Source organism: Anolis carolinensis, chromosome 4 (assembly GCF_035594765.1).
Source record: "Anolis carolinensis isolate JA03-04 chromosome 4, rAnoCar3.1.pri, whole genome shotgun sequence".
Classification (NCBI taxonomy): domain Eukaryota; kingdom Metazoa; phylum Chordata; class Lepidosauria; order Squamata; family Dactyloidae; genus Anolis; species Anolis carolinensis.
Window position 1 is genome coordinate 119,065,230 of NC_085844.1, and position 26,012 is coordinate 119,091,241.

General features: G+C 40.7%; 1 protein-coding gene across 1 annotated transcript in view; it reads right to left on the bottom strand.

Annotated features, from left to right (window-relative positions):
- The window catches only part of ly86 (lymphocyte antigen 86), a 39,147-nt gene extending 13,600 nt beyond the window's left edge, over positions 1-25,547 (bottom strand). The window contains exons 1-2 of the mRNA XM_003225580.4: positions 25,379-25,547; positions 602-688 (exon numbers count right to left, since the gene is read on the bottom strand). Coding sequence (XP_003225628.2) covers positions 602-688; positions 25,379-25,502 — 211 coding nt within the window. The 5' untranslated portion in view covers positions 25,503-25,547. The remainder of the gene's footprint in view (positions 1-601; positions 689-25,378) is intronic.
- Positions 25,548-26,012: the final 465 nt, after the last annotated feature.

The window sequence follows — 26,012 nt, forward strand, 5'->3', positions numbered from 1 at the left end:
AACTTCAGTGTTTCATCATGTTCATTCCCCTCGGAAGAAACTATCCAAACTGGTGCCACCACTGAGAAAAACCACTTTTATAATGTTATCAAATGGCATTTTATTGGTTGTGGAATGACCAAAAAGGTCTTCATTGAGGATCTCAGGGGGATGAAACAATCTCTTAGACTAAAAGGCAAAAGGAAAATATTCCTGGCTATATGCTGCTCATTTTTTTTAAATCAAAATCTAAGATGCCTTCCCTCTTATGATTATGAAAACATGACCAATTGTCATTTTTCAATGAAAAGTGAACTAGGATCACCTGTTAATTTCATCTATGCCCTTCTGAATCTATCTGGATGAATCCTTTATCGATATAAGTACTTTTTAAAACAAGTCTTTAGCAAAAGTCAGTGAGCTTCACAATCCCCGGGATGCTTCCAAAGAAGGGGTGCATTGTGCTATTAATCAATAAAACATTGTGCAGCGATTTTCCACCTAACGTATTTATTTTTATCCAAGGAAAGAAAACGGGAATATGGTGAAAAGTTTAGGAGTGGGAAGATGCCTTCATCTGACTTCTCTAAAATTCTGAGAAATTGTAACATTGTATACTTACTTAAAACAGTTCCTATTCTAATGTTAGCCTTTTGGGGTGCAGTACTGGTACAACTGTCAAAGCTGAAGGCAATATCTTGCCGTGGATCTGTAAAGACAAGCAGAATTAAATGACATATGTTCAACTTCACCTATATGCAGAGAAGGGTTGCTTCATAAATATTTGGCTTTACGTACCACTCTGCCCCAGCAGTGGCAGGTTGGGTTGAAAAAAATCTTCCATCCTACATTGCATCTGTATTCAGCCATGCATGGCACTATTACCCCAATCATAAATGTCTTAACAGCCAGCAGCTGCATCAAGTGACTGAGGTCTGTTATGCTGATCATAAGAGTGTAGCATAATGACATTTCCAGTTCATTCGCACCAATTGGAATCAAGATCCTTTTGACTATTCCTCATCCCACTGTAGATCAGTGGTAGTAGGGGACTTGAAATGTCATTCTGCTGCATCCCAATTGCCAGCAGAACAGACGACCATCACTTTGATGTAGATTCTCGCTGTTAAAGTAGATTTGGGAAGTCAGGTCTGGCGATGTGATATATAGTAAGTAGAGTCTCGCTTATCCAAGCTAAATGGGCCGGCAGAACCTTGGATAAGCGAATATCTTGGATAATAAGGAGGAATTAAGGAAAAGCCTATTAAACATCAAATTAGGTTATGATTTTACAAATTAAGCACCAAAACATCATGTTATACAACCCATTTGACAGAAAAAGTAGTTCAATACGCAGTAATGTTATGTTGTAATTACTATATTTACGAATTTAGCACCAAAATATCATGATATATTGAAAACATTGACTACAAAAATGCGTTGGATAACCCAGAACTTTGGATAAGCAAGTCTTGGATAAATGAGACTCTACTGTAGTTGCAAATGTGTAACTATGTCTGTAATGTAGGATCTCAGACAATGAATACACATATACACACTCATATTGCCCTCTGTCATAGAATAACGGTATATTTTTCTTACTATTGCAGGAACTTGCACTGAAATGCCACTTATGCAATGCCAATGTGGAAATTTAAACTGGAAAGTAGCTTTTTTTTTTGTATGTGGTGAGCTATGGTGGAGTAAGAAGGATCTAAAAATTCAGACAGCTTCATCAACTTCATCTTCACAGCTTCATCTGTGAACCAGTAGCTATTTTCCCTGCTATGATGAACAGAAGCTAAGAGGTCACAACATCCCATTCAAGACTATGCTAATTTAGAATTTGTTTTTGTTGTGTGCCTTCAAGTTGTTTCTGACTTATGGCAACCATAAGATGTGTCTTGGGCTTTCCTGACGCTCTGAATGTGTGACTCGCCCAAGGTTACCCAATGGCCGAACAGAGAATTGAACCCTGGTCTTTAGTAGGCTTGCTCAAATAATTCGATTTCCCCGTTACCCGTTATTAATTCGTTATTTTCGTTTGTTTTGAAGCAATATACGGCCTTGATTGTCCACACGTCTGGATATCGCGGTTTCGAATCGCGAGAGGCCGTTTTTTCTTATTTCTTCGTTTTTTTCGTTAGGAAAAAAAGCTTTTGCAAATCACCCAAACTCCCACCATTCAGGCCCTTTCCTTTTGCCCCTCAGCAAAAGGGGCGTCACGGGCTCAGCCAATGGGAGGGGGCGAGGGGGAAGGAGGCCGAGGAGGAGGAGGAAGACGGAGGGGGGAAATGGCCGCCGCCGCCGCCGCCTCGCCTCAGCTCAGGCCTGGTGTCTCTCTGTGAGGCGGGAAGGCGGCGGATGGAGCCGGGAATGGAGAGACCGAGAGAGACAGAGACACGCAGAGATGGAGGCTGGCGCGGGGCCCGGCGGTGAGGAGGAAGAGGCCCGGGATGTGAGGGGGTGTGGGCCAGGCCCGTCCTCGGCTGCTCCCGGGGAGGGAGGGAGGGAGGACTACGACTCCCAGGGGCCCAGATTCGCACCCTCCCTCCCCCCAATACAGGTCTCTCCATACCACGCTACATGAACTTGAATGGATACTGTGGTTGTGTTGTTGAAAGCTTTCATGGCCGGGATCACACTGTTGTGGTATGTATTCCGGGCTCTATGGCCATGTGCCAGAAGCATTCTCTCCTGACGTTTCACCCACATCTGTGGCAGACATAGAGGTTTTGACGTCTGTGCGAAGCTAGGCAAGTGGGGTTTATATATCTGTGGAAGGTCCAGGGTGGGAGAAAGAACTCTTGTCTGTGGGAGGCAAGTGTGAATGTTGCAATTGGTCACCTTGATTAGCATTGAATAGCCTTGCAGCTTCAAAGCCTGGCTGCTTCCTACCTGGGGGAATCCTTTGTTGGGAGGTATTAGCTGGCCCTGATTGTTTCCTGTCTGGAATTCCCATTTTCTGGGTGTTTCTGGGAAGGTAATGGCACTCCATGTAGTCATGCCGGCCACATGACCTTGGAGGTGTCTATGGACAACACTGGCTCTTGGGCTTAGAAATGGAGATGAGCACCAACCCCCAGAGTCAGACATGACTGAACTTAACGTCAAGGGATACCTTTACCTTTACCTATACACACACACACACACACACACATATATGCAGGGACTATATATATATATACACAGTATATATCACACACACACCAATTTAACAAAGTTTCAGCCACAAAAACAAAGTTTCTGAAGTAGAACAATGACTTTCACAGTAAAGACAACCCAATTTAACAGGAAATAAGACTTTCAAACCAGGAACAGATTTCTGCAATTATTAAAAAATGGTTTATTATAAAAGCTATGAAAATTCTCCAAAAATCAGAGGATAAGGGAAACGTTCCAAATTTTGGTGAGCTATCAGTGTTAAATGTGTTCTACCACTGTACCAAGTTTGAAGAATATCACTCAAAAAATGAGGGTGGGAGAGTCCTGTAAAGTCCTCTCCCTCTGTGCTGTTTTTGGGAATTGCGCATGCGTGTCCGCCATTAACGAATTAATTTTGAAAATAACGAATTTTCGTTAATTTCGAATTTTTTGGGGGCCAAATTCGGAAATACCTTCAGAAACGAAACGCTGCCCCCCTCTAGTTTTGAAACGAGTTTAGAATCAAATTTTTCGTGGATCGATCAAGCCTAGTCTTTACGGTTATAGTCCAACACTCAAACCACTAAACCAGGTTAGTTCTCAAGTCACATTAAAATACTTGAATAATCAAAGATACAGCTCTCATTTTATAGCATCTACAAAGAAGATCTGTGGGTGAGAACAAGACTTCCCTTCCTTCACAGCCACTGTGTGGATTACATCTGATCTCAGAAAGAAAAGAGAAGTGAGAGAGGGCAGAATATTATTGTCCCTGCTAATAAAAAGGAGAGAAAAGAAAGCCAGCATGCTATCATGGTTTGAGCATTGGGTAATGGCTCTGGAGACCAGGCATTGAATTTCTATTCAGGAGTGGAAACCCACTGGGTGACCTTAGGCATGTCACCACTCTCAGCCTCAGAGGAAAGCAAAAGGAAGCCCTGTCTGAACAAATCTTGCCAAGAAGAACTCATGATAGTTACTATAAGTCGGAAATGACTTGAAAACATATAACAATTACAACAACAATAGAAAGCCTTGTTGTAGATGTCCTTGCCTTCTCTACACCAGTGCTGGTGAGAACTCAAAAAAATCTCCAGCCTGCCAGCTTTTTCTTCACTTTCGTTATAGTGTCAGGGAATTGCCAAGCAATAACTTAAGTGGAAGGGAGTTTTGAACTGAAATTTCTTTTTTTCTCCAGCATATAGGAAGATTAAAAAAAAGACAGTGCTTCTCAGCCTTCATCACCTGGCTATGTATGTTCTCCTTTGTACTTGGCAGGGAAAAATGTGAATGCTGTTGTTATGATCCATATATTTATTTCAAACACACATGCATTCTTTAGCAGTGACAAAAATTATTTAGGAATGGAAACGTATTTGATGGTTTTGCCAGGTTTTTTTTTCAAATTACAAAATCTGACTGTTACAAGTATTTTGTAATTTAGTTTTCACAAAGTATTGCAAAACCATTTCCTTACACTGAGAAGAACCACACCAGAGTTCCCTTTTCACCTACTCAATGGTTCCTGGCTAACAGCAATTTCAATTTTGCACAGGAATTTTTCACTTCCTTTCATTTTTGTGCCTTCTACAGAAAAGGTCAGAAAAAATGGCACGTTCTGTTCTTCATGTGTCTTGTGTATTGCATGTGTCAGATATCTGAGAAGAGGGAGACGTGAAGACTGAGAGGTGACATGATAGCAATCTTTAAATATCTGAAGAGATGTCTTGTAGAAAACAGAGAAGGTTATTTTCGGCTGCTCCAAAGACTAGAAATAGGTTCAAGTTTCACTGGCCTGCTATATCCACAGATTCTGCATCCATTGATTCCATCATCCACAGATTGAAAGTATTTTGAAAAATCTCAAAGGCAATCCTTTGCCACTTAATACAAGGGAACAACATTTTACTGCACTTTGATCTAATGGGATTTGAACATACACAGATGTTGTATGCACAGAGGTTCTAGAACCAAACCCCAGGGAATGGCAAAGGCCCATTGTATAAAAAAGGAGTTTCCACATAAACATTACGAAGAAACTTTTTATTGTAACAGCTGTTTAGTAGTGGAATAGATTGCTGCGGAGACTAGTAGGGCCCCTTCCACACAGCTGAATAAAGTCCCACATTTTCTCCTTTGAACTAAAGTATATGTCAGTGTGGACTCAGATAACCCAGTTAAAAGCAGATATTGAGGGATTTTCTGCCTCGATATTCTGGGTTATATGGCTGTGTGGAAGAGCCCTTTATTCTCCTTTGGAGGTGTTTTAACAGAGGTTGAATGGGCATCTTGCAGGAGAACTTTAACTGTATATCTTTGATATCCTTGAATGAGAGAGGGTTGGACCAGGTAACTGTGCATTGTTATTCATATGTTCCTATGTCAAGCGGGAATATATAGAGCAGCAGGAATACTCTATGCTCTGTGTCCACATGTTATGAAAATGAGTTATCTCACTATTTGAAACTATATGCTTTCCCTAGGTTGGATGTTTGAGACTTTGAAACCTGTGCAGAAGGTTGCATGCATGCTGATTGGGCATCAAATAACATTTTTTCCTCTATTTCAACTTAGTTGGGTTGCTGTGAGTTTTCCGGGCTGTATGGCCATGTTCCAGAAGCATTCTCTCCTGATATCTATTGCAGACATCCTCAGAAGTGTGAGGTCTGTTGGAAACTAGGAAAGTGGGGTTAACATATCTGTGGAAAGTCCAGGGTGGGAGAAAGAACTCTTGTCTGTTTGAGGCAAGTGTGAATGTTGCAATTGATCATTTTGATTAGCATTCAATAGCCTTGCAGAGTCAAAGTCTGGCTGCTTCCTGTCTGAGGGAATCCTTTGTTGGGAGGTGTTAGCTGGCCATGATTGTTTCATGTCTGGAATTCTCCTTTTGTCAGAGTGTTGTTCTTTCTTTAACTGTCCTGGTAGCCAGATTTTGTTCATTTTCATTTTTTCCTCTTTTCTGGTGAAATTGTCCACATGCTTGTGGATTTCAGTGGCTTCTCTGTGTAGTTTGACATGGTAGTTGTTAGAGTGGTCCAGCATTTCTGTGTTCTCAAATAATATGCTGTGTCCAGGTTGGTTCATCAAGTGCTCTTCTACGGCTGACTTCTTTGGTTATGTATTAGTCTGCAGTGCCTTTCATGTTCCTTGATTCGTGTTTGACCAATGCTGCATTTGGTGATCCTCATGTAGATTTCTCCATAGCTGCATGATATATAGTGACTTGTTTAGTTTCTAAAACAGTAGGCACCAATGCTGAAGACATCATCGGATCATGTTCTTGAGCACAGATTTTGGGAGTGTTGCTTTGTTTGAACTACAAAAAGGGCTTGGTGGATACTAGAGTCTGTAGTCTTAAAAAGTAATCTTTCAAATCATTGGTTGAATATGTATACCATTCCTGTTTCCCCCAGTTGTAGGGTGAACAGTCTGCTGGTCATGACTTCTACTTTTGAAAGTAGAATCTGGGATTAAGTATTTGTGAAACTGCAAAGAAAAATGTCCACAGTTAGAAAAAGATGCTCAGATTGCTGGTCTTTTCTCTAGCCTTCACTTATTGGAAGTTGCATCCCTCCTTTCCTGCCTGCTTCACAAAAAACATGCTTCAAGTGTACAGACCTTGAAATCATACATGGAGTCAAAGTGTTTACATGTCTTTCCCAAGACGAAAGGACACTGTACCTCAATTTTTCACTTCCCTGACAGTCATTTGAAAACAGCTGGTGGCGTTGAACTTCTGCCGCCTATTTTCTTCAATCTAGTTTGTTATTGCAAAATCAAATTAAATTTCATCCCTTTTCACTCTTTTCAGCCAACAGTGTAACATATAATTTTGTCAAATGGAGAATGCCTTATGCAAGAAGCTGACACAGCTCCCCCAGGCTAAATCATAGAGACAACAATCCAACCCCCTACCATGAAAGAAAAACATAATCAAAGCACCCCCAACAGATGGTCATCCAGACTCTAATAGAACCCTGAAATCGCTACACCATGTCGGTTCTCTTGGACAATGAGTGTCAGCCAAAGGTGAATTGAATTTTAGTAGATAATTGGCTTTATATTGTGGGGGTGGGGGTGGGCAGACATGAAGTGTCCAATGAGCTTATTTCACTAACCTCCAGTCTCCTAACCTCTAGCTAAACTGTACATGAGCAGAACTACAAATAATATTGTGGTCACAATTTATGTTGCTTCCAAGTTATTTCAAGATGAGTGACATTAAAACCCCAAAACTACTGGAGGCCTTTGGAAGTGCTCTTTTATATTTATAGGCGGAAGAAAAGTTTTATTTTGAAGCTGGGGATTATTTGGCATCTGAGTGCCAATTAGGGCTATGCATGGAAGATGCACTGAGAGTCAGTTATTGTAATTTACTATCATGGATAATTCTGAGTGCATTTACACTGTAGAATTAATGCAGTTTAACACTGCTTTAACTGCCATGGCTCAAGGTTATAGAATCATGGGGCTTGTAATTTTACAAGGTCTTTAGCTTTGTCTGCCTCATCAAACTACTAACCCATGATTCCATAGCACTCAGCATGGCAATTAATGTAGTGCCAATCTCCATCAATTCTACAGCGTAGATGCACTCTCTGCCTTGTGTATATGCTCAGTCTTCTGTCCAGATGTTCCCTCTTGATGGGCAGCTTCAAGATCCCTGTTTTCCCTTTTGGTGCTTTGCTTTAAACTCAAATTGGACAAATTTGTTGTAACAAAACTTTCAAATAGGAGACTATTTCATGTAAAGCAGGACACATGGTTATTCTAGCTGATAATACTCAAAATTCTCTAATTGTAGTGGGATGGCATAGTACAGTGGTTCTCAACCTGTGGGTCTCCCAGATGTTTTGGCCTTCCACTCCCAGAAATCTTAATAGCTGATAAACTGGCTGGAATTTCTGGGAGTTGTAAGGCAAAATACCCAGAGACTCACAGGTTGAGAACAACTGGCATAGTATATTGGTTTGAGCATTGGACCACTGCTCCTGAGACCAAGGTTTGAATTGCTGCTCAGCAATGGAAACTCACTAGGAAGTCACACTCTCTCAGCCTCAGAGGAAGGCAAAGAGAAACTCACTCTAAAACATCTTGCCAAGAAAACCCTATGACTGGTTTACCTATCATAAAGGTAAAGGTAAAGGTTTTCCCTTGACGTTAAGTCCAGTCGGGCCCGACTCTGGGGGTTGGTGCTAATCTCCATTTCTAAGCAGAAGAGCCGGCGTTGTCCGTAGACACCTCCAAGGTCATGTGGCTGGCATGACTGCATGGAGCGCCGTTTACCAGCCCCGGTTAAACCCTTGTGCCACTGAATTTGCTGACCTGAAGGTTTGCAGTTCAAATCTGCAAGATGGGGTGAGCTCCTGTCTGTCAGTACTAGCTGATTGCCAACACAGCAATTCGAAAACATGCAAATGTGAGTAGATAAATAGGTACTGCTTCAGCGGGAAAAGACAAAGAGATGCTTCAAGCAATCTTGCTGACTACATAATCAAGGAAATAACATCACAGGCTCCTCGGCTTGAAACTGGGGAAAGCGCACCTCCCAGAGCCAGAAATGAACACCGCTTCCAAAACCAGAAATTAAAGGAGCAGTGTTTGCCTCTGTCTGCTCTATGATACTGTAATCCGCTCTGAGTCCCTTTGCGGAGAAGGGCGGAATATAAATAAAGATGATGATGATGATTTTTTTTTCCATGTCAGGAGTGACTTGAGAAACTGCAAGTCGCTTCTGGTGTGAGAGAATTGGCTGTCTGCAAGGATGTTGCCCAGGGGATGCCCGGATGTTTTGATGTTTTTACCATCCTTGTGGGAGGCTTCTCTCATGTCCCCACATGGAGCTGGAGCTGATAGAGGGAGCTCATCCACACTCTCCCTGGGTTGGATTCGAACCTGGCAGCCTTCAGGTCAGCAACCCAACCTTCAAGTCACAAGGCTTTAACCCACTACACCACCGGCGGCTCCATGATGATGATGATTATAGCTGTGGTTTCCAAACCTTTTCAGCTACAGTGCCTTTTTTGAAGTAAAAAGTTTCTCATGGAGCTCCAATAGTGTTTAGTTCTATCTGACAATGTTCTATGAGGCATATTACACATGATACATATACGAAAGTACGAATAATAAGGTATATTTATAAATAAAGGAAACAATAGTAAAAAAAAAAAGAACTGCACACCCTTACGCCAGCCTGGGGAGCAGAAGGAGGAAGAGGAAGGAAACAAGCAGCACGGCACCACCTGACGAAGATCACAGGGTTGTTGTATGTTTTCCGGGCTGTATGGCCATGTTCCAGAAGCATTCTCTCCTGATGTTTCGTCCACATCTATGCCAGGCATCCTCAGATCATGCACACCTTGGGCATGCTTGGTGATACCTCACAACCTCTGAGGATGCCTGCCATAGATGTGGCCGAAACGTCAGGAGAGAATACTTCTGGAACATGGCCATACAGCCCGGAAAACATACAACCACCCTGTGATCTTCGTCAGGTGGTGCCGTGCTGCTTGTTTCCTTCCTCTTCCTCCTTCTGTAGTTGTTTTGCTATCTTGTTATGTGCTTTCAAGCCAACTCTGACATGGTGACCTATGATAGAGGTTTCTTGGCAAGATTTATTCAAAGGAGATTGACAATGTGATTTGTTCAAGATCACCCATTTCCACTGCTGAATGAGAATATGAATTCTGATCTTCCAAAGTCTGATTCAAACACATTGGCTTTCTATTCTTCTACAATCCATCCTTTAAATCTTGCCTTCTCAACCCTCATAAAACAACAAGCAAGACTTCCTCAAATGTCCCAAACAGTGACAGTACTGTTGTTCCTATGAATTATGAGTGAGAGAGAAGACCTGGCCACTATTTTGGAACCGCTAATGAAAACCTGATTTATGAGAATGGTTCCATTAGTCCTCCTTTAATTTCATCTCTATGTCCATGCGCATTTTGGTTCAATAATCCTGGACAGTTAGTGGATAGTTTTCTAACAGATGATTGCACTAACTTATTTTTTGTGATAGCAGAATCCAACAGATTAATAGGATGGGTTTTCAGACATTGATCTGACTGGATTCATTCAGTTTCTTACTTGGCGGGGGGGGGGGGGGGGGGGGGGAAGAGAGCGGAAATGCACCCAATTCTCCATAGAGAACATAAATCCCTCTGGCCTTTCCATTTTATACTTCTGAGAGCAGTCAAACAATGGCAAGGCAGTGAATTATTTTAGTTTACTTCCTGCCCTCCTGGCATCATGCTAAAATGGCAAAGGAGAAAGGGAACTGACAGCAAGCATACTAAAGAAAGATCCTTAGCAGTTACATAGTGTTTCCCATCTTCAACACCTTTTAATTAATTAATCCTTATAGCTTGGGTGAGGAAATTATTATGGAACAAAATTTCCATTTTGAGGTTGATGTGTTATCTCAGCACCTCCCTAGGAAGTACGCTGCTCTAAACTCGTGTTCCCCAAAGTCTCAGTGCTAAAACACACTTCCCACATTACATTTTTTCAAACATCCGATTTACTTATAGCATGGTGAATAATTATAGAAATTACACTAAAATAGTGGTTCTCAAAACCCCCAGTGGCGCAGCATGTTAAAGCTCTGAGCTGCTGAACTTGTGGACCAAAAGGTCGCAGGCTTGTATCCGGGGAGCAAAGTAAGCACCTGCTGTTAGCCCCAGCTTCTGCCAACCTAGCAGTTCGAAAACATGCAAATGTGAGTAGATCAATAGGTACCGCTCCGGCTCCATGTGATGAAGGTGTATTGGAAAAATATAATACTTGTATTGGAAACTATATACTGAATGTAATCATATTAGAAATAGGAATAAGAAAATATATAATCACAAGCAGAATGTGTGCATATAGCCCCAAAATACACTCTGCCTAGAAAATACCTTCTGCCTAGTCTCCTCATAGCAAAGTTCACCCAAAGTGGCAGAGACATCTGTTAAGTGTCAACAAGAATAAATAAGCTCCATGCTAATGGACGAAAAACAAATTAAGGCTTTTGGGATGTCAAGATAAGCTTAAAGTAACCTGGTGCCATGTAGGAGTACTAATGACTCCCTAAAAGCTAAGATAGGGGAAAATTCCTCAATTAATGGGACTCCAGGAAGCCTAGATAGCAATTCCTTAGATAAGGCCTAATGGAGGGTCAGAGGTCTTGAAAGTAGCCTATATTTTAGGAAACTGCAAAAGTAGCTTTTAGTAAAGTGCAAAGTAAGACGTTTTTTGACACTAATTGGTGATGGATAATGCCTATATGACGTAGGTAGATGGAGGCAAAATGATATAAAAAGACCTGTGTTTCTTTGTTCTGTACCCTTTTTTCCTGGAGACAGGAGGATATATATTCTCTCTGGCCACTGGGAATAAAGTCTTTTTCTACAGAAACCGGAACTCTCTTTGTCTCATTATCTCAAACATTTGTCTGCCATTTCACATGCAGTCATGCCGGCCACATGACCTTGGAGGTGTCTATGGACAACGCCGGCTCTTCAGCTTAGAAATGAAGATGAGCACCAATCTCCAGAGTCAGATATGACCGGACTTAATGTCAGGGGAAAACCTAACATTACCTTTACCTACTAGTGGTTCTCAACTTGTGAGTCCCCAGATGTTTTGGCCTTCAACTCCCAGGGCACTTCAAGACAGCACTAAATCACAGGTTTTAAACAGGGGCAAAAAATCCTGGGATGTCAGAAGAGGTCCATATACAGACCTGTTGGTCCCAGGATTTCTGCCTCCATCATCTAGGCTTGATGCTTTGTTGAGAGATTTAGAGACTCCCAAGATGACTGCCATGGACTTCCGCTGGAAACGTTGTTGTTTTTTTAAAACACAAGATGCGGAGATGTGGAGATGCAGATATGGGAATCACTGCAAAAGTGCCATTCTTTGGCCTGGTCAGAGAAACTGTGCCCTCTACACGTTTAATGAAGTATCTGCCACACAAACAAACCTAATGGGGCTAGGACCACTTTTACCCAAGTCAGCACTACACAATCAAACAGGAACACATACTTTCAAGCCAGGAACAGAACTTTGTCATTATTATCACTTTTTAGAGCCTAGCTGCCTGACCAAATACATTTGGTTATGTACTTGTGGTATGGAAAAACAAATTGCTGTTCCTGGTTTGAAGGTGTCTGTTCCTGTTTCATTGTGTATGACTTACTGTGAAAGTACTTGTTCCAATCCAGAAATTTTGTTTTTCTGCCACAAACTTCATTAAACAGATGAAGAATGAAGTTCCTCTTCCCAGGACAAAGTTTTTGCCTTCTACTCAAGTGACACCTTTTTTAAGGAACCGACCAATCAGGAACAAACATCTAAAATCCAGGAACAAGCCTAGATAAAAAAAAATCCCATGATTTCCAATTGCACAGACATACAGACATGCAAAGATTTGTGCATTTGGCTCAAAATCGTGATATTCCCGCACCTGGAAATCTCACGGTTTTTGCCTTTTGTAGTGATTGCTTCTGCATTTACAGGGAATGGCTTCTGACCACCCTCCTGTTTGCTGCTGAAGCTCCTGCGATAAAGGTACTGTTTAGACAGGCCCCCAGAAATCCTAACAGTTGGTAAACTGGCTGGGATCTCTGGGAGTTGTAGACCAAAACACCTGGGGACCCACAAGTTGAGAACCACTGCACTAAAAAGATTTCACACTGGAAAGCAGGTGCATGCAATATCATTCCAAAATCAGCTTGTCTGTAAATGAAGATCATTACGGGAAGTCTTTTTCAAATGTTTCTAATACTATTTCTTAAGCTATCTGATGTGGTAGACTGGCAGGTTTTACCTTCTAAAGTGCCAGAAACTATTACCACATTTGTGCCCATTGGCTACAATAGTTTCTTTCAAGCTTTCCAGGAAATTTGGTGTGACATGAACAAATGGGCAATGGCTCGTGGATGCGCACCAGTCCATTAATGTCACAATTTTGAGCAATACTGTTTTGAAGATACAGTAAATATATATCACTGACAAAAGAGAGGCTTTTCTTTTTGTGGCATTCTGATTTGGAGTGCCCTCCTATATTTACTTGATGGCAACTTTATAATCATTTTTATACATGATCAAGACCACAAAATATGTATGAGTGAGTGAAAAGTAATTTTTATTTTAAAATTGTACATATTTTAATCCAGGATGAAAGTTGAATGCCTCTTGTGTGTATACCTTTTAATCGCATATTGATTTATATCGGCCCTATGAATTACATAGGATTTTCTTAGGCAAGGAATACCCAGTGGTGGTTTTGCCAATTTCTTTCCATGAAATATAGCCTGCAGCACTTGGCATTGGTGGTCTCCCATCCACATACTATCCAGAGGTGACCCCACTTAGCTTCCAAGATACCTGGAAATCCCCAAGTGGTGGAGTCAGAATTATGGCACAGAAACACAGAACACCCCCAGGAGAATGAACAAAGGGATCTGTTAAACACATGGCTTACCACACTTTCCCACAGATAAATAAACCTCACTTGCCTAATTTCCAACAGACCTCACAACCTCTGAGGATGCCTGCCATAGATGTGGGCGAAACGTCAGGAGAGACTACTTCTGGAACATGGCCATACAGCCCGAAAGATATACAACAACCCTGAAGTACAGACATATCTCGGCATTTTGTTATTGCAGATAGCCAACTTATTTGCACATTTTACTGCATTTTAGGAAATGTTATAATTTTAAAATTCTTACAATTTTATTGGGATTTTATGTGCATTGTTGTTTTTATACTTATGTCATGTATTTATACTTGTGTATTGCTGTTGTATGCAACACTTGCAGTGTTTCTGTGAGTTGTCCCAAGTCCCCTTGGAGAGATGGTGACGGGATATAAATAAAAAAATTATTATTATTATTAACAAAGCCTCTTGAGAAAGAAGCTCCTCTTTTTTACAAAATCTTTTTTATGACTGTCAGTCCCCACTTTTCCTCCTTATCAGCTGGAAACAGTGGTGAGAGGTTCATGAAGAAGTGCTGGAGAAATATATTTTTTGCAACAGATATCTGCAATAAACAGTGCAATAAAGTTTGAAGTGGGGGAGAATGGGATTCTGCTATATCCAATTGTACTGCAGCTTTATGTGGCTGCCTACAACAGATATGGTAAACAACAGCAACCTCCAGAATCCCTTATTGAAATATGTGTGAACAGACATATTTATCTCACTAGCTATCACTAGAATATTAAGAAAATTTAGATTTATTAATTCAGCCACCAAAATGAAAATCATAAGAAAAGTGGATGCTGGTGAAAGAAAAGGTAATCCCTGAGTGCATTTTCGAGGAAGCCTTCTACGGGTCTCTGGAGGGCTAGAAATAGCTTTCATAACATTTGCAAAGCTTACCCGACTGAGTTATTTCATTTGACATATGTATATTGTTAAGTATGGAAGATAAAGTTTGCTGAAACATATTGAACTGCCTTTTTAATGGTGTAGGGACACATCCCTAATCTTTCCATTTTATTTTTTGCTTCTGTTAAAGATGTAATGCCGAAGAATGTATCTACTTTGTGAACTGAGATGTACCCAAAAATGGAAGTTATAGTACATATTATGGTCTAAAGAAAGGGAAGAGCATTCAGCCCAGAGGCCGTAATTGCACTTCTATTCTCCTCTTCCACTTCCTCTTGGCGAAAGAAACATCTGCCTCTGATTGCCTCAGTTGATGCTTCTGCAATTTGCTATTTCAGGCACTCAGCTTGTGGAGTGTTTCCTCTCCAGCAGACAAGTATATTAAATGAAAGAGTGCTTAGTAAAGGCTTGCACTTTGCACGTACAAGATTCCTATTATATCTCTAGGGAAAATGATCAGGAAACTGGTGCTGTGAAAAATCTGTTCCAGGATATGGTTGGAGATGCAGTGGAGTAAACAACGCTGGACACAGGAAAACCTATCTTTCTAAACCTGCTTTTGGGGGCCTACATCTTGTAGTTGCCATGCTGCTTGGAGGATTCCAAGCACTGTAGTCCAAAACAACAACACAGTACCCACTAAATTCTGCTGCCTCCGTCCTCAACCCTTCCCGCTCTCCGCAGCTGCGCAGCATCGCCAAAACGCTGCGTTGCCAGCCATGCCCCCATTGTTGGAAACAAGTGGTTGAGGACGGAGGCGGCAGAATTTAGTGGGGAAGGAGTTTCCAAGCTCATTTATCGCTATGATAAGTGCCTAGATTTGAATAGTGACTATGTTGAGAAGTGGCATTTGGGTGTGGCTTTCAACTGCATATGGTAAATGTTTTCTGCTATACCTTGTTCATTTTTAATTCCAAAACGTAATGTACTTTCTGGATAACCCTCGTACATATAGACATACACAAAGGAATTTGCATAGGCACCCTTGAACTTACTTAGTTCAAAAGTTCAAAAGTTCTTAGTTCTATAGGGTTGTTGTATGTCTTTCGGGCTGTGTGGCCATGTTCCAGAAGCATTCTCTCCTGACGTTTCGCCCACATCTATGGCAGGCATCCTCAGAGGTTGTGAGGTATGGATAAACTAAGTCAGGAAAGGAAAGAATATATATCTGTGTAGAGTCCAAGGTGTGGCAAGAGTTCTTTGTCACTGGGAGCCAGCATTAATGTTTCAGTTAATCACCCTAATTGGCACTGGAAATGTTTTGTCCCTTGCCTGGGGGCATCCTTTGTTCAGTCAAGTCCTCATTGTGTTGGTTCCCATCTACTGTTTTGATTTTGGAGTTTTGTAATACTGGTAGCCAGATTTTGTTCATTTTCATGGTTTCTTCCTTTCTGTTGAAGTTGTCCACATGCTTGTGGATTTCAATGGCTTCTCTGTGCAGTCTGACATGATAGTTGTTAGAATGGTCCAGCATTTTTGTGTTCTCAAATAGTATTCTGTGTCCAGGCTGGTTCATCAAATGCTCTGCTATGGCTGATTTCTCTGGTTGAATTAGTCTGCAGTGCCTTTCATGTTCTTTGACTCTTGTTTGGGCGCTGCGTTTGGTGGTCCCTATGTAGACTTGTCCACAGCTGCATGGTATCCGGTAGACTCCTGCAGAAGAGAGAGGATCCCTCTTGTCCTTCGCTGACCGTAGCATTTGTTGGATTTTCTTCGTGGGTCTGTAGATAGTTTGTAGGTTGTGCTTCTTCATCAGCTTCCCTATGCGGTCAGTAGTTCCCTTGATGTATGGTAAGGACACCTTTCCTCTGGGTGGATCTTTGTCTTGACTCTCATGGCTTGTTCTTGGCCTTGCAGCTCTTCTGATGTCTGTGGTGGAGTATCCATTGGCCTGTAGAGCCCAGTTTAGGTGGTTGAGTTCACCTTGGAGGAGGTGAGGTTCGCAGATTCTTTGTGCACGGTCTGTCAGGGCTTTGATTGTGCTCCTTTTTTGACTTGGGTGATGGTTGGAGTTTTTATGAAGGTATCTATCTGTGTGTGTAGGTTTTCTGTAAACTGTGTGGCCCAATTGTTGATTGGGTTTGCGGATGACCAGAACATCTAGAAATGGCAGTTTTCCTTCCTTTTCTTTTTCCATGGTGAATTGGATGTTTGGGTGGATGCTGTTAAGATGGTCCAGGAACTTGCTGAGTTCTTCCTCTCCATGGCTCCAAATCGTGAAGGTGTCATCTACGTATCTGAACCAAACAGTTGGCTTTTTTGGTGCTGTTTCTAGGGCCTGTTTTTCAAAGTATTCCATATAGAAATTTGCTACTACTGGGCTGAGAGGGCTCCCCATGGCCACTCCATCCTTCTGTTCATAGAATCCAGTGTCCCACTGAAAGTAGCTAGTGGTGAGGCAATGGTGAAACAGGGCTGTGATGTCTTCTGGGAAGTTTTGTTTGATTAGTGTGAGGGTGTCAGCTACTTAGTTCTATAGCTTGGATTATTGCAATGCACTCTATGTGGGGCTGCCCTTGAAGACAGCCCGGAAACTACAATTAGTCCAACAATCGGCAGCCAGACTGCTAACCAGAGCAACTTACAAGGAGCGGTCAACCCCCCTGTTTAAGGAGCTCCATTGGCTGCCACTCACTTTCCGGTTCCAATTCAAGGTGCAGGTACTCACCTACAAAGCCCTGAATGGCTTGGGACCTGCCTACCTTTGCAACCGCCTTTCCCCCTATGAGCCTTTCCTCCTATGAGCCTGGGGAGGCTCATAGGGGCCTTCTCTGTGGTGGCCCCTCAGCTTTGGAATTCCCTCCCTAGGGAGATTAGACTGGCCCCAACCCTGTCTGCCTTTATCAAGCAGCTGAAGACATGGCTCTTTCAATGTGCATTTGAATAGCCACCAACATGATAGACCCTCATCTCTGACACATTGCTTCTTAGCACTTTATTTCCCTTCCTACTTATCCTATCCCACGTTATCCCAGCCGACTCTCTGACACTGTCCATACACTTTATTAAGAGGCCTTGAAATCGTGTATCTTCTTAGGCCCGACCCCTTTTTTTATCCATAGTGGTTGATGTTTGTATTATTACTTCTCTTGCTTGGTCATTATATGTTTTATTGTATGCTATGTTTTAATCGATTATTTTATCTGATTGTTGTATCTTTGTTTTTAGTTTGTTGATAGTATGTGTTTTAAATTTTTACCTCTGTTTTGGGCTGCATCACATGTTAGCCATCCCGAGTCTAACATGTGACGCATGTTAATAATAATAATAATAATAATAATAATAATAATAATAATAATCTTCAAAGACTCTGGCAGAAACCAGTGTAGGTGGTCTCAGTGATGATGGACACACTGGGTGCCGTGCCAAAAGATCTTAGCCGGCATTTGGAAACAATAGACATTGAAAAAATTACGATCTGCCAACTGCAAAAGGCCACCCTGCTGGGATCTGCGCGCATCATCCGAAAATACATCACACAGTCCTAGACACTTGGAAGTGTTCGACTTGTGATTTTGTGAAACGAAATCCAGCATATCTATCTTGTTTGCTGTGTCATAAAATAATAATAATAATAATAATAATAATAATAATAATAATAATAATAATACATCACATAGTCCTAAATGCTTGGGAAGTGTTCGACTTGTGATTTATTGATATGAAATCCAGCATATACATCTCATTTGCTGTGTCATACTCTTTGTGTCTAAGTCTTCTTCTTCTTCTTCTTCTTCTTCTTCTTCTTATTATTATTATTATTATTATTAGCCTTAGGTGCGAGGTCCCACAAAAAAGAGGGCTACCAGATCCAAACAACAAGCCCTAGTTGAAACCAGCCCATGCAGAGTGGCCACTTACTATACATCTTCTTGCAGCCCTTCACAGAGAGTATTACAATGCACATGGTCCCTCTAAGCCCATGTCATCCTGTGTACATCAGCATTAGAGTGTTTTATAAGTTGCCCTGTAGTGACACACCTTGATTTGTGTTTCAGGTGATCTGTAAAACCATCTGGTGCCTAATCTGTCTTTATTACTGATTCTCCTTAAGGATGCATTGGGGAACTATTTTCATACCTTGAAGCTTATGGATATTTTTCTTCCTGCTGCCATGATGTCGATTTCTGAAAATAGTGCCAGGTCATGCTTCATGTCAAATGACAGAGTTTAATCTAAGCCCACAACCTCTGGGAAAGACAAATTTGAAATGCACTGGCTTTTGAGTTTGTTTTTTCGTGATGTGTCTTGCCATGGTGGATGAGCCTGGATTTAATCAGTCACAGAGATCTTGGAAGAGGAATGGTGACTGGACTCCAACTGTGTAGTATGAGAAAAAATGGAGGCCCAGTGACACTCTCACCACCATTCAAAGCACAGAGCAACCTTTCAAGATATGAGTAATTTTTCCCTATCCAAGGATGGACTTAAACAAAAAGAAACCATCTTTGTGATTCTAATTTCATATTATAACCAGTCAAAGTTCAAAAGTTTTCAAGCATGCCCTCTAGAATTAATTTATTTCCAGAAACTCTTGGTAGAAATTGCAGGTGAGAATCAGTGGGATATAGTCAGAACTTGGACAACTGGGGTAAACTCTTTAAAAATTTGGACTAAAACATGGGACAGATTAATTGTCTTAATAACATGGAATTTACCATCCATTGCTTTTGTCATGTTATATTGGAACACCCCAACCTGGTATTAACAATGGTTTGAAATCAATCTGCTTTTTGGAACAAATATCCTATTCAGTAGCAACAAGACTGGATTTCTGATATCATAAATTCATGTTTAAAGCTGTCAAGTTGGGTGTCTTAGGTGCTGCCTGTTCTTGATGGTCCCATGTCCAGGAGAGTATGGCAGACATTTCCCAGTCTTCCAATATGCAAGACCTAAGAAACCTATCACCTGGGGCCACTACCAGTCTGACAAGATAGTTTTATTGGCTAGCATTATCAGAAATAACAGTGACAATGGAGCTCTGTTATTGTAGTTACATCTGACAATGTGGGATCCCGGTCACAGTATACAGTGTTCCCTCACTTATTGCGGGGTTTATGCTCCAAGACCACCCGCGAAAAGTGAAAATCCGCGAAGTAGGGATGCTATATTTGTGTTGTTTACAATCTCACTGATGCTGTCCGACTGTGTTGTTTACAGTCTCACGAAGCTGCTTCAACCTCCTTTTCTCTCCCTTCGGCTTCTCCTTACTTCCTTCCTTAGGTTTCTCCTTACGAAGGAAGGAAAAATCATAATTTTTATGGTTTATTATATTCTTTTAGTGTTTATTGAAAAACCGCGAAACAGCAAATCTGCAAAAAATGAACCGCGAAGTAGTGAGGGAACACTAAAATTCTGGAATCCACCTAGACAAAAGCAAAGAAGGAGGGATGCACACATACTTATTGGGAAAGAATATTCCAAAGTTGTTGCACCCCTTGACCTTATTACTGTTACCTATCTCACTGGTGGGCCTAAACTTCAGAGGGTCTAGAGACTGGTTGAAAAACTCAGATAGGCATCAAATAGCACAGATGGGGGAAAGACTTTGACAACCTGGAAGGATGCTGTTGATCATGATAGACAGAAGTGGGTTATAATGGAGCCAGTCACTTGGAGATGTGACAAGAGCCAACTTTGAGTTCAATGCTCAGAAACCCTGTTTATTAATGTACCATAGGTTTCAGTTTTCTATTTTTTAAATGTCAATTTTTAAAATATATATTTTAAAGTGGGGTTTTAAAGTCTTCTAAGGCAGGCTGGCAAGCTGTGTGTGATAAGGAGACTTTGTTGTCTCCTAGGGGACATTGCAGGACTGCCACATGCATCCTGAAATCTTTGTGGAAATTTTCTTCTGCCCCAGGATGCCATCAACACCCCTAGAGATGTGAGCACATGATTTTGTTAGGGTTTTTGCCTAGCAAAAAGCATTTGCCCCAAATCCCTAGGGTTCTTGCATATCCAAGAAAAGCCTTTCATTCCCAACAGGAAGGGGCCAGGAAATAAATTTCTACATCACTTCTTAATGAAAAGAGGGTATCTCCTGAGCCTAAAACGACCCATTGCTACTAAAATGTCATAAAATTGCCTTATGCATTTGGTGGCACCCCCCCCCCCTATTTTTTCTGGTCTTTTGGAAGCAATCCTGAAGGGATTTGATTGATCGTATTCCATTCAGATATTTATTTGGCATAGAGTTAATTTTACAAGCAGGAGAACAAGACATTGAAAGTAAATTTTTTACTTAAAATAAGAGGAAAAACAAGCCAGACAACCAGCTACTTTAAATTCCATTTTCTTCATGAAAGTTCATTTTCTCTCGTAGGGATCAACTGCTAAAAGATTTCAATTCCAAATATTTATTTATTCATCATGTCTCTCACTAGTTTTAGCTGCGTGTCTTTGTAAAGCTGTGAGACTTGAGCCTTCAGCGGAGAGGGTGGAATAATGCCCAACAGGAGCTTTTGTGTTGGCTGAACTGCAAAAACAAACACCCGGGTTTTCCTTTGCCATTGATCCCCTTTTCACGTCACGTGCCTCTTATGAATGAAATGTTTCTGAAGCTAATTCTCTTTGTCCCTGCAATAAAGCGCATCAGGACCACAGCGGAGGCACAAGGCCAAGCAGAGCTAAGGAGTTGAAAAGGAAGCGCTACTAAGCAGATTCATTTTTTTTTCACTCACTTCAGAGCTGGTGGCTCTTTTTCTTTTCTAGCAGACTGGAAGATCACACAAATCCACAGTCCCTGGGAAATGCCACCACTGTGTGTTTCCACTGCATGGCTGAACACGGAGACAACTTTTGGTTATATGCAGCATTCTGAGTGGCAAATTTAAACTTGTGTCAGGCTGAGTGAGATGGGGTGTTAGAGGCAAAAATATAAGATTTTGCACCTTTGGAGATCAACAAGGTCAGCCTCTTTACCTCCCAACCTTGTTTATTACTGTATATACTCGAGTATAAGCCTAGTTTTTCAGCCCTTTTTTAAGACTGAAAAAGCCCCCCTTGGATTATACTTGGGTGAGGGTCCTGGTTGGCTTATATTTGAGTTAGCTTATACTCGAGAATATATGGTACATTTATTATTTTTCTCTATTATTGTTGCTATTTTTACATTTATTTTACTCTATTTTTATTATTATTAATACATTTATTATTTTACTCTGATCTTATTATTATTATTATTATTATTATTGCATTTATTATTTTACTCTATTTATTATTATTTGTATTATTTTCCTGTATTTATTATTAATATTAAGGAGCCCCGGTGGTGAAGTGCGTTAAAGCACTGAGCTGGAGACCGAAAGGTCCCAGGTTCAAACCCCGGGAGCGCCGGGAGCGGCCGCTGTTAGCTCCAGCTCTTGCCAACCTAGCAGTACGAAACCATGCTAATGTGAGTAGATCAATAGATACCGCTCTGGCGGGAAGGTAACGGCGCTCCATGCAGTCATGCTGGCCACATGACCTTGGAGGTGTCTATGGACAATGCCGGCTTTTCGGCTTAGAAATGGAGATGAGCACCAACCCCCAGAGTCGGTCATGACTGGACTTAACGTCAGGGGAAACCTTTACCTTTATTATTATTATTATTATTATTATTATTATTATTATTATTATTACATGTATTATTATTATTATTATTACATGTATTATTATTATTATTATTACATGTATTACTGGAGCCCCCAGATGGCGTAGTGGACTAAGTGACTTGAAGGTTGGGTTGCTGACCTGAAGGCTGCCAGGTTCGAATCCCACCCGGGGAGAGTGCGGATGAGCTCCCTCTATCAGCTCCAGCTCCATGCGGGGACATGAGAGAAGCCTCCCACAAGGATGGTAAAAACATCAAAAAACATCCGGGCGTCCCCTGGGCAACGTCCTTGCAGACGGCCAATTCTCTCACTCCAGAAGCGACTCAAGTTGCTCCTGACACGAAAAAAAAAATTACATGTATTATTTTACTCTATTATTATTAAAAGGATACATAAGCACATTTACATTGAAGAAGATGAGAATAATGATTGGATCAGAGTTGGACAGTCTTATCTTAAATCTGAGCTTGATGTAAATATTCAAAAACATTTAACCTACTGATGCCTCAATTAATGTAATTTTATTGGTATCTATTTTTATTTCTGAAATTTACCACCCTCGGCTTATACTGGAGTCAATGTTTTCCCAGTTTTTTGTGGTAAAATTGGGTGCCTCGGCTTATATTTGGGTCGGCTTATACTCGAGTATATACGGTACATACGTTTCAGGGGAGAATAGTGGTTTTTTTTTCTTTAGATACAGTCATCACTCCATTGAGAGAACACATCTCTGGGAATATTTAGGAATCTTCCATCACAATTCTATTGGCAACCTCCAGGGGACATGAGAGAAGCCTCCCCACAGGATCATAACACATCTGAGTGTCCCCTGTAGACAGCTGATTCTCTCACACCAGAAGTGACTTGCAGCATGCAACCAAACAAACACTTGTGCTTTGCTACCCTGCTGCTGAATACGCATGCTCAGCGTTGAACGAATCTCACCATGTTAAAACAGTGGATGTGGCTCTTAATGAGACATGTCACATTATCACAGGATGTCTACACCCCACACCTCTGGAGAAATTATACTGTTTAGCCGGTATTGCACCACCCGACATCCATCAGGAAGTAGCAGCCAATAATGAAAGAACCAAGGCAGTGACATCTCTGGGCCATCCTTTGTTCGGATATTAGCCAGCACGCCAGCGCCTTAAATCAAGAAATAGCTTTCTAAGATCTATAAAGATACTTGCAGGAACATCTCAGCAAGCAAGAGTCCAAAGGTGGCAGACTAAAACCCGGAACCTCAATCCATGGCTGATTCCAGATAAGAGGCTCCTCCCTGGACGCACAGAAGACTGGGCAACATGAAAGGTGCTGAATAAACTACACTCTGGCACCACGACATGCAGAAATGTGGCTACAAAGTGGAGTTCACAACATGCAAGTATGGAGAAGAGCAAACCACAGGCCACTTACTACAATGCAGCCTTAGCCCTGCCACATGCACAAAGGAGGACTTTCTTACAGCGACACCAGTGGCACTCCAAATGGCCAGCTTCTGGTCAAAGGGCATTTAGTATAATGCCAACTTTTTAACTTTGTTTGTGTTTTTAAATACATTATAACTGTACCCTCAACTCGCTTCTGACATGATCAATAAACTGGAAGCTGACCATAAAATTGCAGTGAAGTGCCTAGAGATTCCTATGGAGGAATAAATCTAAATCTCCAGGTCCTCTAGTATGACTAGAGGAAGTTGACCATAGAGTCATTCTGGATGCCTTGTAGCAGAGCTTTCTAGACATTTCATTTTGATGACTCACTTTTTAGAAATGCATCATTTTGCAACATAGTCATTCAATTTTACTAGCAAGCCAGAGATTAAATCAGCTCCTTATAAATAGAAATAATGCAATGTATCTGGACACAATATATCTCATGAAAACCGTTCATGAATATATTTAAAAATATATGATTTATAAAATAATAATATCAGTTTCAAAGATTTATCATTTCGCATTATGTTCATGTGACACATCTGCACACTGCAGCCAACACACTATGTGAAGGAGTGAGTGTACATGTGGACAAAACATGGCTTTCTTGAATGTCACAAAAAACTGGGAAAACATTGACTCCAGTATAAGCCGAGAGTGATAAATTTCAGAAATAAAAATAGATACCAATAAAATTACATTAATTGAGGCATCAGTAGGTTAAATGTTTTTGAATATTTACATAAAGCTCAAATTTGAGATAAGACTGTCCAACTCTGATCAAATCATTATTCTCATCTTCTTCAATGTAAATGTGCTTATGTATCCTTTGAATAATAATAGAGCAAAATAATACATGTAATAATAATAATAATAATAATAAATACAGGAAAATAATACATATAATAATAAATAGAGTAAAATAATAAATGAAATAATAATAATAATAATAATAATCAGAGTGAAATAATAAATGTATTATTAATAATAATAAAAATAGAGTAAAATAAATGTAATAGTAGCAACAATAATAAAGAAAAATAATAAATGTAATAATACCAATAATAATAGAGAAAAATAATAAATGTGCCATATATTTTCGAATATAAACTGACCCAAATATAAGCCAACCAGGACCCTCACCCGAATATAAATACTGCAAATAAATAAATAAATAAATATAAGCCGAGGGGGGCTTTTTCAATCTTAAAAAAAGGGCTGAAAACCTAGGCTTATACTCGAGTATATACAGTAATACACTACAATCCCCACCCATATTCATGGGAATAGTACCTGTGCAACATTGAAAAAATATTATTTTGATAGTTCTCTTTGCTATCAATTATTAATCATTAATGAAAAATGTTTGGTCCAATCCACTGATGATTTCTAGACAGAGCTCAGAAAACATCACTTTTTTTGGACTACAACTTCCAGAATTTTCCCATGCACAATGGGGGAGTCTGGAAGTTGAGGTCCAAAAAACTACCTTTACGAGCACTGGGCAAAGGGATTTAAACGCACCCAGGAATTTCAAAATAGCGTCTTTTATTTACACAGAGAAAGCTAACATCGAGACAAAGATATTGATAGATGTAAATCAGGTCCCTGCACTGAAAATGTGCATAGAAGAAACCCATAAGCACCTATTGATTCTAGATATTGCAGGATGGGAGGAAATAACTTCTCCAACGGCACCTAATAGATCTTTTTAATATCGGTTGTGAAGTGTCCACATGCAAAGCTAATAAGGAACCTACTGCTCTGCAACTACCAGAATTTTCTTGCTGATACTAGAACAAGAGAAGTTAAATAGAACTAGAAGAGCTCACCACAGCTTTTATACTTGATTTCCAAATTGTCATTCTTGCAGATTGTGTGTGTTGGCCACTTGCTGGTGCTGGAGGTGGTGTAAATCAGCAGAAAGAAGAGAGGAGCAACCTGAAGCACCTTCATGCTGCCTGTTGAGGAGGATTTATGCTGCTGTTGTATTTCCTCTTTGTATTTGAAGAGGTGGTTTGTCTACTTCCTCATTCCAGTAAATGCAGCTACTCTAAGCTTCTGCAAATGTTGAACTATTTTCATGCTGAAACAATCCAAAGTTATCAGCTCCTGATTAATCTTGGATGTTAAGCAGGATCAGTTCTGGTTAATTATTGGATGGAAGATTACAAGCAAATTCTTAGTGTTGCAGGTTATATTTCAGAACAAGAAATTGACACCCTCTCCAAGTATTCCTTGCCTATAAAGAATATCAAACATCAGGTGTCCCCTGATGGCCAATTCTCTCACACCAGAAGCGACTTGCAGTTCCTCTAACTCCCATCTTACTCAGCCTGACATGAAAAAAACCTATAAGATTCATGGGGTTGCTATAAATTGACAAGTGGCTTGGTACACACATAGGCACACATGATCCTGCCTTGAAAGGTACAGTAGAGTCTCACTTATCCAACATAAACGGGC